Source organism: Aquarana catesbeiana, linkage group LG03 (assembly GCF_042186555.1).
Source record: "Aquarana catesbeiana isolate 2022-GZ linkage group LG03, ASM4218655v1, whole genome shotgun sequence".
In the NCBI taxonomy this organism is placed as follows: Eukaryota; Metazoa; Chordata; class Amphibia; order Anura; family Ranidae; genus Aquarana; species Aquarana catesbeiana.
Window position 1 is genome coordinate 77,226,732 of NC_133326.1, and position 12,140 is coordinate 77,238,871.

The 12,140-nt window shown below is 39.9% G+C and overlaps 1 protein-coding gene across 2 annotated transcripts in view; it reads right to left on the reverse strand.

Moving 5' to 3' along the window:
• Nucleotides 1-4,590: 4,590 nt before the first annotated feature.
• The window catches only part of LOC141131445 (unconventional myosin-Vc-like), a 206,199-nt gene continuing 198,649 nt past the window's right edge, over nucleotides 4,591-12,140 (reverse strand). For both annotated transcript variants that reach the window (XM_073618725.1, XM_073618724.1), the window contains exon 41: nucleotides 4,591-5,107. In XM_073618725.1, the coding sequence (XP_073474826.1) occupies nucleotides 4,955-5,107 (153 nt within the window). In that variant the 3' untranslated portion in view covers nucleotides 4,591-4,954. The remainder of the gene's footprint in view (nucleotides 5,108-12,140) is intronic.

The window sequence follows — 12,140 nt, forward strand, 5'->3', positions numbered from 1 at the left end:
CGGTGATCGTGTCACTGAGCCACAGGACGGGGAGATGCCTATGTAAACAGCGCATTTCCCCATTCTGCCTTGTGACATGACAGAGATCAGTGCTCCCTGTCATCGGGAGCAGTGATCACTGTCAGGTGAGTTGAAGCCCCTTCCCCCCACAGTTAGAATCACTCCCTAGGACACACTTAACCTCTTGATCGCCCCCTAGTGGTTAACCCCTTCCCTGCCAGTTTCATTTACACAGTAATCAGTGCATTTTTATAGCACTGATCGCTGTATAAATGACAATGGTCCCAAAATAGTGTCAAAAGTGTCCGATGTGTCGGCCATAATGTCGCAGTCACGATAAAAATCGCAGATTGCCGCCATTACTAATTAAAAAAAATTAATAATAAAAATGCCATAAAACTATCCCCTAATTTGTAGACGCTATAACTTTTGCGCAAACCAATCAATATACGCTTATGGCGATTTTTTTTACCAAAAATGTGTGGAAGAATACATATCGGCCTAAACTGAGGAAAAATGTTTTTATATATTTTTGGGGGATATTTATTATAGCAAAAGGTAAAAAATAGAAAGGTAATGATGAATCCGCGCAGTGGAGATAGGTGCAGCTGTAGTTCAGAATTGCTGCCTCCACAGATGCAATTACCACCAAAGTGGAAAAAGCTGTAATGAAAGAAAGTTGAGTGTGGGTGTGGCGCTATTCTGATATCAGGCGAGGTGTTATGCCACTGTGATTTTTACCTCTAATAAGTCAGTGTAACTGTTAAGATGGCATCCCAAAAAAAGGGGAATTTTCAAACCAAAAATGGTATTAATAAAATGGAAATGACAAATCAAACAAATCAATATATGCTTATAGCGATTTTTATTACCAAAAATATGTAGAAGAATACATATCAGCCTAAACTGAGAAAAAAATTGCTTTTTTTAAAAAAAAATGGGGATATTTATTATACCAAAAAGTACAAAATATTGTGTTTTTTTCAAAATTGTCGCTCTTTTTTTGTTTATAGTGCAAAAATTAAAACCTTCAGAGGTGATCAAATACCACCAAAAGAAAGCTCTATTTGTGGGAAAAAAAGGACGTCAATTTTGTTTGGGTACAGCGTTGCACGACCGCACTATTGTCAGTTAAAGCGGCGCAATGCCGAATGGCAAAAAGTGCTCTGGTCAGGAAGGGGGTAAATTCTTCCGGGGCTGAAGCGATTAAAAATGCTGAGAGAGAGAGAGCTTAGTAACACGGGCTAAATAAAAAAAAGACAGATCCATCAATTTCAACTTCATTGCTAGGCTTAAGCAGTAGTAACCTCTGCTTGTTTTTTATAAAAACCTATAGGAAAGCCTATAATAAGGCTTTCCTGTAGGTACAGTAAATATCTCATAAACGATATTTACCTTAGTAGCAGCCAGTGACGCATGCGCACTACACTCTCAATGGACAGCATACCATCCATTGATAGAGCTGTGCTGTGGCCGCGACTTCCACCCACATGCTATTCAAATGGCCAGAGCCTGCAAATCTGGAAGGAGGACCAGGTGAAGATGCTAGCCCTGGCAGAGGTGACAGCAAGCCACTGGAGGGCTTCGTTTTCATAATGTGCTAATTTGTGATGCAGGGATGAGATTTGTTTTTGTTTTTTTGTGTTTTACTACCGCTTTATCCACTCCTGATATAATGAATTACTTCCCATCTTTCTTCCATGTGCAGTTAATGTCCCTTTGTCCTTTGTATAACCTATAGATCAGGGATATACAATTACCAGACCTCCAGCTGTTGCAAAACTACAAGTCTCATAATGCCTCTGCTTTTGGGTGTCATGCTTGTGGCTCTCAGAGTCTTGCTATGCCTCATGGGACTTGTAGTTCTGCAACAGCTGGAGGTCCGCTAATTGCATATCCCTGCCATAGATAATAATAAATCAAATACCAAAAAAGGAAAGTACCAGTTTTTACTAAACCATATTTAGTATTTTGTATTCAGCCAAGTTGAGATGATTGGTATAGTCACAGAGGAGTTCTGTTATATTTAGGTGTAGGCAGCAGGCCAGGGATTTTACCACAAGCAGCGAATAACAAAAATATTCACAGCAGCTTAAAAAAAAAAGCATAAAGAGGATCTTATCTTTAAATGAACCCATAGAGATCCCATACATTTTTGAGAACAGGGTCACAAACAGCAAATGCTTTAACCTTTACCCACCATAAAAAAAAAAAGTTGTCAGGACTTTAATGAACAGCAACCCACTAAAATCTGCATTCAACTGCGACTAGCCATGGATGGACACAAACAGTGAAACTTCTCGTTCTTGCTCACATTGACTGACCACTGAAACCCACCACAATCCTCTATGCCTAGAATTGGCTGTTTTATGGCTGCACAGCACAAAATGGAATTTAATTCCTATCTCTCCACACAAAAGTAAATAATCAGCACCAAGCTACCTTACCAACCTCTGTGTGTAGGCCTAGTGTGAAAGGTCCAGTACCACCTTATTATTATATATTAATATTGATATTACAACATACTGTTTATACAGAGGGGCCCAAAAAATGTATACACACTTCAACATGAAAAATATATGCATAAAAATATTATTGCTAGATTTATATAAACATCAAAAGGTAGCTGTATGTCATGTTTGAATTATGCATTCACATTAGGTGCTCAAAGTGGTCACCATTAGCATCCAGATTCCAGACACTTTTCGTTTCGGTAAACTAATGCATAAACAACACTGACTAGAGTATCCACAGGATTTGTTCTGCAGGGTGTATTAGTTTCTTCCCATAGTGCAGTCGGTGTAGGTGGTTTCCTACGTTACACCACATCCTTTAGTGTTCCCCACAGATAGAAATCGTGGTTAAAGACTGTTAAGTGCGGGGAATGTGGAGGGAATTCAACAGCACCTCTATGTCCTATCCAACATCTTGGCAGAATGTCATTGAGATAGGCTCTCACATCTCGGTGGTAGTGAGGTGGTGCCCCATCTTGCTGGTAGTAAAATTGCTCATCCACATAAACCGCACGAATGCCCGGAAACACGATGACATCAGCAATAGAGTAGTAGGAAGGATCAAGTGTGGCTAGGTGCTAATTGATAAGCCTACGGGTTTGTGAATTAGCAGTGACAATGCTGATAGCCACACCCCTTGCAACATTTTGTCATCCCACTGTTTAAACGGGAGGCCATAGGTCTACTTTAAGGGTTTTCTTGCAATTCTTCCTTTCCATAAGTGATTTTTTATTCTCCTGCAATCTTCCCTTGAAAAATCTGGCTACTTTAGAAAGTGTACATTTTCATAGCACAGCCATCTTCCTCCATGCTCTTCATAGCCCTCTTCTCTTTTGGGAGTGTCTAATTACTCTCTGTGCTGGCCCAGCTCCTACACTCCTTCCTTCACCTCTGTATGTAAGCTTTTATGTATATAATTATGAGAATATAATTATGTGTCACTTGAGTATGAATAATGAGTCTCCTGGGCTGCTGACATCACACTCCAGATGGTAGCACCCAGTAGCAGTCTCAGGGCATTGGGATATCTACACAAAAGAGGAAAGTACGTACCATTCACAAAATATGTTAAAAAGGTTCTTCTTCAGCAGCTGCAAATGCTTACGTTGAATAAAAGGACACTTACCTGTCCAGGGATCCAGCGCTGTACACACCTGGGCCAGTTCTTTACCAGTCTTTGGGTCCCCAGCGCCACCATGCTAACTGTGGGACGCCCGCTGTGAATCCTTGTGGCTTTATAGGCTGTTCTCCACGGCTCATGCATGAGACGTGCTGTGCCCTGTGAATGGTCCCACAGCTTTCTGGAACTGGTGATGTGTCCCAAGAGGCTGCTGGCAGAGAGGGGGACTGGACTTTCGCACGGATCACTTAGCTGATCCGGGCGGAAGTCATAACAAGGTACCTGTCCCCCCCCCCAAAAAGTGTCCAAAAGTTGAAGGGGGGGTGGGGGGTGGGGAGTTTGCTGGGCGAGGAGGCAGAAAAGCAGAAGTTCCCTTTAGGGTTGAAGTTCTGCTTTAAATGCGCTTACAATAACATGGGAAGGTTTTTATTTAAATAAATGGTCTGGCAATATGTTTTTTATTAAACAGAACAATTTGAATAGACAATATAGTATATTATAAAATAAAAAATAACGATCCTGCCAGAAATTGTTTTAAATAAACAGAAGAGTCTAAATGTGGAATGATGGATAATCTTCAATGAAAACATATCACAAACATACCAATAACTGTAATAAATGATTAGCACTATAAAACATCTATATAATTAAAGAATTAAAAGTAACATAACTTTGTTTTTTTGATTATCTAGAAAGATAAAAAAAGCCAAAATACACTGAATATATACAAAGCATTGCATACCAGATTTGTAAAAACTCTAAAATCATAAATAGTATAAATAGTAGCCTTATCTAGTAAGATTAGTGACATGTAATAGTTAATGTGATCTGTAGCACTGCCATTGTTTTATCTTTATCTCTGCATCAATATAATGGGTAGAAAACAGTTTTTTCCAGAATTTTAGATATTCTTTAACAAGATCTGCCTACAAGCACAACAAAACACGAATACACACATAAACTGAAAAGTATCACTTTATGTTCAGTTCATAAAACATGTCCATTTATAAAACATATACATTGTAAACTCTAATGGGCAGCAGCTGATGCATAGCACTGTAACGCAAGGTAAAATGGAGCTTTTCTGTTGTGCTAGGATTAGAAAAATATCTGTTATGACATGAAATGTTGTCATTTCTTCTCAGGAAATCCTTCATTTAAAAATATATATTGTTTTGTAAAAGATCAATTAAAAATAAAATTTTTGGGGGCTTCCCGCCATAGGTATTGAATACTCCCAAATAAAGAACAGTAAACAGTTCATCCACAGATTAACTTCTCCATGGTTCCCTGGATAGAGGAAGTGCAGTCTTTATAGGCTCTAGATCCTCTTTAGGAAGCCAAGTTTGAGGCTGCTGGGAATTTGGATCATTTCCAGAGCATGGGGAGACGGACTGAATGGAAATGTTACTTGAAAGAGATATTTGCTGTCCTGCATCAACTGGGATCCATCTTCACGACTGCTTAGCATGGACTGAAATAATAAAATACACATTAATAACTGTGTTGCATGAACAAACAATAAATAATGTATGAAAATAAATGATCTGGAAAAAATTTTATATATTCTAGGACAAGCTGAGAAAAAAGGAGAAATTCTCTTTATGTTTTAGGTTTCCTTTATTGTAAACAATGTGAAATAAGTATGATATTATTGTAAAATAGACCATATACTTTCCTTGTAGCATGACTGCTGTAATCAACTGCTGAGAAACTCATTTAAGCTAGTTGTTTCTCCAATGTCCTATGCACAGCTGTTACTAGTCCTACCAGTAATTCCACTTAAAGATCACCCATGTCAAATGCCATTATGTTTCTTTTTGTTATTCTTAAGAAAATGGACACACTAAATGATGTTATCTTCATCACATTTACCTTTAATAAAGAGAAATATGTAAAAGAAAAAAAAAAAACACCTACATACTTACCTAGGTGGATGCAGCATCGCTCCTTTCCCCTGTCGCCTCTAAGACTGAGAACTGAACGATTAAACACAACTAATCACTCAGTTCTTGGTCTTCAGTAAGCAGACAGCTGGTAGGTGTCAGTCACTGGTTCTCTGCTTTGCCCCTCTAGCACTCACTGGAGCGCTGGGCTGTGCAGAGGGGGCGGGAGCTGCTGGCTCAGGCTCTCAGCGGCGCTAATAGGTCAGGAATCTGGGTGGATTTTTACATTAAAGTTGGGTTCTCTCCAGAGACTGGACTGGCCAGACCAGACTTTAGCCCACCATCAGTTGAATCTGGCTTATAGAAATATCTGTACTCCTATGACCAACAGGAGAAGTGGGGCCAAAAGAGTGTTGGCTCTACTTCTCCTTTAAATGTACTTTTGTAGCCTCCCTGACGGTATTCCCGAGTGTGGCTTGGGGTTAAATTTCAGCATTTCAGTTTTATATTATATATACTGTTCTTTCTGCCTGGAAACTTAGGTTTTGTCCATAGCAACCAAAAAGTGTCCCTTTACGTCAAAAGTGGCTTTAGACCAGCTAGAAAACAGCGACAGTAAATTAGAACACTTGCAGAATTGAGCGATAGTGGATCGTGGGGAAATGTATTTTATTATTATTTTTTAAATTATTTACATTTATTTATTATATTATAATTTATGATTTTGTGTTTCAAAATTCATCATACCCGGGATATCTACTAGACTCTTGGTGGACAGATTTAAGTGTGTTATTGTTAAGAATTACAAGCCTACAATATAAAACGCCAAATTTCCATGCAAAATAATGGTACCGCTTTCAGCACCTAAAATCCGAAATAGTCATACCTCCAGGGAGGTTAAAAACCTGGCAACTGGGTTGGATGGAGCAATGTTAATTTGTACTTTGCTATGTATCCCATTGGCATTTGTAAACTCGATATTTTCTTTATAGCAAAACACCAGGCAAACATTCCCTCTGTACAGCAAAATACTGTATATTGCTGGTTCAGCCATGCAAATTCCTATATCACATTTTGCCTCTGACCTCCTCGTTGGAAAATCACAATTCAGTGAGCAGGGAGCTGACCACGGGAGCAGCAGAGTATATTCACTCATTGGTCTCCAAACTGAGGCCCGGGGGCCGAACACGGCCCTTTGCTTGCTTTTATCTGGCCCTTGGGGCACTATTCCTCCCGATGATTCAAGACACTATTCTGTCAATTGGCATCAACAATGGGGCAACATTCCTCCACATGATAACAAATGTGGTTATGTTTTCTCCCACTGATGCCAGGAAAATTTCCACACCTGTTAGCAACAGTCTGACCCCCCTAAAGACTGAAGGACAATAAACTGGGCCTTTGCTTAGGAAGTTTGGAGAACCCTGCTCTTACTGAACAGCACAAGGCTGTATATCACAAAAATACCTGTTTACCTTCAGTATTGCATCTTACCTGTTGTAATTTCTACAGATAAATCTATGCAAATCCATAGCAAACATGTTATAAAAAAGTATAATGAATACATAATAGATGAGTCCCATTAGCAATACATCTTTTCTGAAAGCACCAAAAAAACATGTTTTCTGCAAGACTTGATTCTGATGTCTGAGTACACAAGTCATTAAAATGGTTCTTGTGGAAATATTTTATGGAAAAATGTATCTTAGAAAGATAAACTACAATTAGAAAAATAGTATCACCTGTTCCACACTCTCCATGCTTAATGCTAAGTTCCCTGTGTCCCCAAGTGATCCCCTGTCACCTCTACATTATCCAAATAGAGTGTGCATATGGTACCGCTCAGGTGAGTATAGGATAGCACTCGGTTATTTAAGTGGACAAACTTTCTCCAGAACCTGGACTCCCACTGCTGAAATGTCACCTGCATGATTATTAATAAAGTGTCGTGCAACATTAGTAGATGCTATAAAAGTGTTCATAAAATCGATCTTTTAATCGCCTATTTGTGCGTTCCACATATTGCACATAACAAATCTTGCAGGTAATAACAGACTACATAACTTGCGTTACAATCAAAGAAAGAATGCGAACAATTGAGCGAACAATGTCTCCTCTACTTATATGTTTACAGCAAGGGCAAATGGAGCTGCCAAAAATTGCCCTTGAAGTGAAGCCATGTAGTAGACTGTATTCCCACTTATATAATATTGAGAAAAATCAGTCCACTTTATTAATAATCATGCAGATGAGATTTCAGCAGTGGGAGACCAGGTTCTGGAGAAGGTTCATCCACCAAAAAAGAGGGGGAGATGTGTTTCAACTTTTATGTAAACAGGAAGACTTCTGGATTTTTTATTCTACAACTCTTATCCCACATGGATTGAACCATGAAGGGGACATTACTCATTTTTACGAGTGATAGGTGTTTGATCTCCTCCTCTGAAACATTTTCCTGTTCTCTGTTCCCACACTACATTCTATGCATTAAGAGGAAAAACCTTTTTTAGTGCTGCAGCCCTCCAGCCCTCCGTTTTACTTACCTGGACGCTGTCATCCTCCGTCCAGGAACGAGCGCACCATCTGTAGCTGGTGTCTTGTGTCCTTATTGGATAGATTGATAGCAGGGCAGCCATTTGCTGTCAATCAAATCGAATGACGCGGTGCCGGGGGGCAGGGCCGAGTCCTGCATTCTGTGTCAATAGACGCAGAAGCAGGACTCAGGAGCGCGCCTGCACGGTTGTCCTATAGGAGAGCGTTTCTCCGACGGGTCACTCAATGCGGGGAGGAGCTACTAGCATCCCTGAGGGACACCAGAAGAGGAGGATCAGGGCCACTCTGTGCAAAACGAACTGCACAGTGGAGGTAAGTATGACATGTTTGTTTTTTAAAAAAAATAAAACCGCGGGTTTACAACCCCTTTGAGCACGAGTTGTCAGTGTGAAACACATCAACATATTGTCCTGTATTGCTTTTCTGGCTGTGAAGACAAAGGATTAATTTTGCAAATAGCTCCGTGGTGGTGTGCTGCGTTTTTTTCTTTGTCTTACACCTCTACATGGTCCAAGTGTCCCCGTGTTCCTGACTCCAGTGACCCTCTGTGGTATGTGATCAGAACTGATTTTAGTGGTGGACACAGGCGGTGGTTACATAGGAAGCAGGGAATGGTTTTGGCTGGTAGTGGTAAACCTTGTGTCAACTGTTTAAGAACCATTGGGTTGGGAAAAGAGGCCACATGTGAGCTGATTGTAGACCATGTGGGATGGAAAGAAAATTCAGATCAACTGCTGCTTTTGGACTGAGTGTAAGAGGAAGCAGAATGATAGCTGATCTTGGACAAGTTACATAGTTAATCTGGTTGAAAAAAGCCACCAAAAAGAAGTCCATCTAGTTCAACCAGTAGGAGTTGGTTGAGCGTGGTGTGGAAGCAAGAGGAAAACTCATCATGGCAGGGAGTAAAGGAAAGAAGCTGATTTTCGGAAGTCAGGAGAAGAGACTGATTTGTACCTGATTGTAGACTTAGGAAGAGTGGAGGCAGAGCAAGCTGATCATGAAAAAGGAGATATAGGAGGCTGAGTGGAAGCTTATTGTGGACCACCGGAAGATCTGGACTTATGACTGAGGAGGTAGACTGTAAGATACCTTGAATGAAGGGAGTGGAGGCAGAGAGGAAGCTGATCATGGTCAGGGTAACAGAGGGGAAGTGGACTGGTGGTGTTAGAAAAGGTGGATTAAATACTGATTATTGATCAAGGATATAGTAGAATAGTAAGAGTGGTCAAATCTGTAAAGAGAAAGGAATGGAAGTTCAGCAGGACGAGCAACAGCTGATTGTTATTGAGGTGGGGGCAAAGTGGGAATTGTGACATTTGAGGGAGGTGATAATAGTTGTTGCAGTAAAGAAAAGCAGAGTGAAAGCTGTTTGTGGCTGAGGAGGGGAAACCGTAAAAGCTGTTTGTGGTGGAGATGGGGCAGGAAACTAAGAAGACGTTTATTGTGATCTTTTCCAACAAAAGCTAGATGTTCACTTTAATTCATCAAACTTAGTTTAGGTGGATGTTGCACAGTCATTTAACGCGATATTAAACTCAAAAGCAAACATTAATTATCAGTTTACCAATTCTTAGATGTAATGGTTGCGTTTTCTTTTTTAGGCTTACTTTCGTTTATTTTTTTTTTTTATTTTCTAGTGTTTTTCAAAAGAGCAAGCTTTCTTGCATATGTAGCAGTTAGAAGAATGAGACAAACCATTTACAACTGACAGGGGTGCTTACAATGATCAGCTTTTATTTATTCATTTAAAACCTTTATCTTAAAAAAAAAAAAAAAAGCTTTAGCTGCTTGTGTAACTACAGTATGAGCTGGAGTTTGGCTTTAATTTGTAAGTGTGTCTAACTGTGTCAGTATATCTAACACTCCACTCCCCCCTGACTGAAAATGCTGCTGTCCAAAGATGCCCCTGTGCTCCTTCATCGAGAGTGGGGGCACTCTAATACAGGAAGCCAATTACTGACCAGATCACCAGGTGAAAACAGAGGGGGAAAAAAAGCCTTAAAAACGAATGCAGCCACCACATCTAGGGACTGGTAAGCTGCAATATATTACATTTTTGGTTTGGGGTTTAATACCGCTTTAACACCATCAGCTCACTATCTGAGTAGAGGACTGTGTAAAATCTGACCCCCTATCTGAAATTAAGTGTTCTATAACATGCTGATTGTTACCGAAGGTGCTGCTCCAGATACCATTTAAGTATTTATGGTAGAATCTGCAATGATAACTACTCCATTTTAGCAAGGATGATTTTGAAAAATAGATGCATCATACGAACAGCTTCTACTTATTTGCACTGTATATGGAAGACATATCTAAAATAAGCTACTTGGATTAGGTATTCTTGCACCTGTTCACCTTAACTGATTTTAACACATCAATGAATAAAGTGTGGGCCACTACCCAGAACTGAGAAGACAGACAGTTTTATGCTGCTTTAAATGTCACACTCCAGTAGTTAAACCAGTGTTTGCTTCATTAAGACAAGAGACAGCAAGAAGTCACTTATTGTTTTAAAAAAAGCAAAATTAGCATGTTCTGATGTACACAAATATTACAAATATCAAGGCACTATGATAATACATTTTATAAGGGAATCTTTAAAATCACTGCAAGTCAACTCAACGTAGAACTCAGTTTTTTTTTAACTTAAACTGAAAAAAGCCTGCATTATCAAAAGTTTCAGCTTTTTTTAATTTCCTGCAATGTCCACCTCTAATCCAGAGCTGTCCCCCACAATAATCTTTTTCCGCTACTTGATGCCACCATTCTTCCTGACTGAATGACAGCCATCATCATTCAATTAACTTCTGCTGGGCCTAAGCTGTCATTGACCAGTCCCCTGGGGAACGTCACTGAATGGTTTTCACATGTTAAAACACTTGAGCTGTTCAGCACAGGAGGAAGGACTCATGACATCATCAGAATGGATAGAAGACCCCTGGGAAAAAAGTATGTATATACAGTGCCTTGCAAAAGTATTTACCCCCCTTGGCTTTTTACCTATTTTGTTACATTACAGCCTTTAGTTCAATGTTTTTTTAATCTGAATTATATGTGATGGATCAAAACACAATAGTCTAAGTTGGTGAAGTAAAATTAGAAAAATATATACATAAAACTATTTTTCAGAAATAAAAAAATGATAATTGGCATGTGCATATGTATTCACCCCCTTTGTTATGAAGCCCATAAAAAGCTCTGGTGCAACCAATTACCTGAAGAAGTCACATAATTGGTGAAATGATGTTCACCTGTGTGCAATCTAAGGGTCACATGATCTATCATTACATATACACACCTTTTTGAAAGGTCCCAGAGGCTGCAACACCTAAGCAAGAGGCACCACTAACTAAACACTGCCATGAAGACCAAAGAACTCTCCAAACAAGTAAGGGACAATGTTCTTGAGAAGTACAAGTCAGGGTTGGGTTATAAAAAAATATCCAAATCTTTGATGATCCCTAGGAGCACCATCAAATCTATCATAACCAAATGGAAAGAACATGGCACAACAGCAAACCTGCTAATAGACGGCCGCACACCAAAACTCCAGGACCGGGCAAGGAGGGCATTAATCAGAGAGGCAGCACAGAGACCTAAGGTAACCCTGGAGGAGCTGCAGAGTTCCACAGCAGAGACTGGAGTATCTGTACATAGGACGACAATAAGCCATACGCTCCATAGAGTTGGGCTTTATGGCAGAGTGGTCAGCAAAAAACAAAATGGCACGTATTGAATTTGCGGAAAGGCATGTGGCAGGCTCCCAAAATGTATGGAGGAAGGTGCTCTGGTCTAATGAGACTAAAATTTAACTTTTTGGCCATCAAAGAAAACGCTATGTCTGGCGCAAACCCAACACATCACATCACCCAAAGAATACCATCCCCACAGTGAAACATGGTGGTGGCAGCATCATGCTGTGGGGATTTTTCAGCAGTCGGGACTGGGAAACTGGTCAGAGTTGAGGGAAAGATGGATGGTGCTAAATACAGGGATATTCTTGAGCAAAACCTGTACCACTCTGTGTGTGATTTGAGGCTATGAAGGAGGTTGACCTTCCAGCAG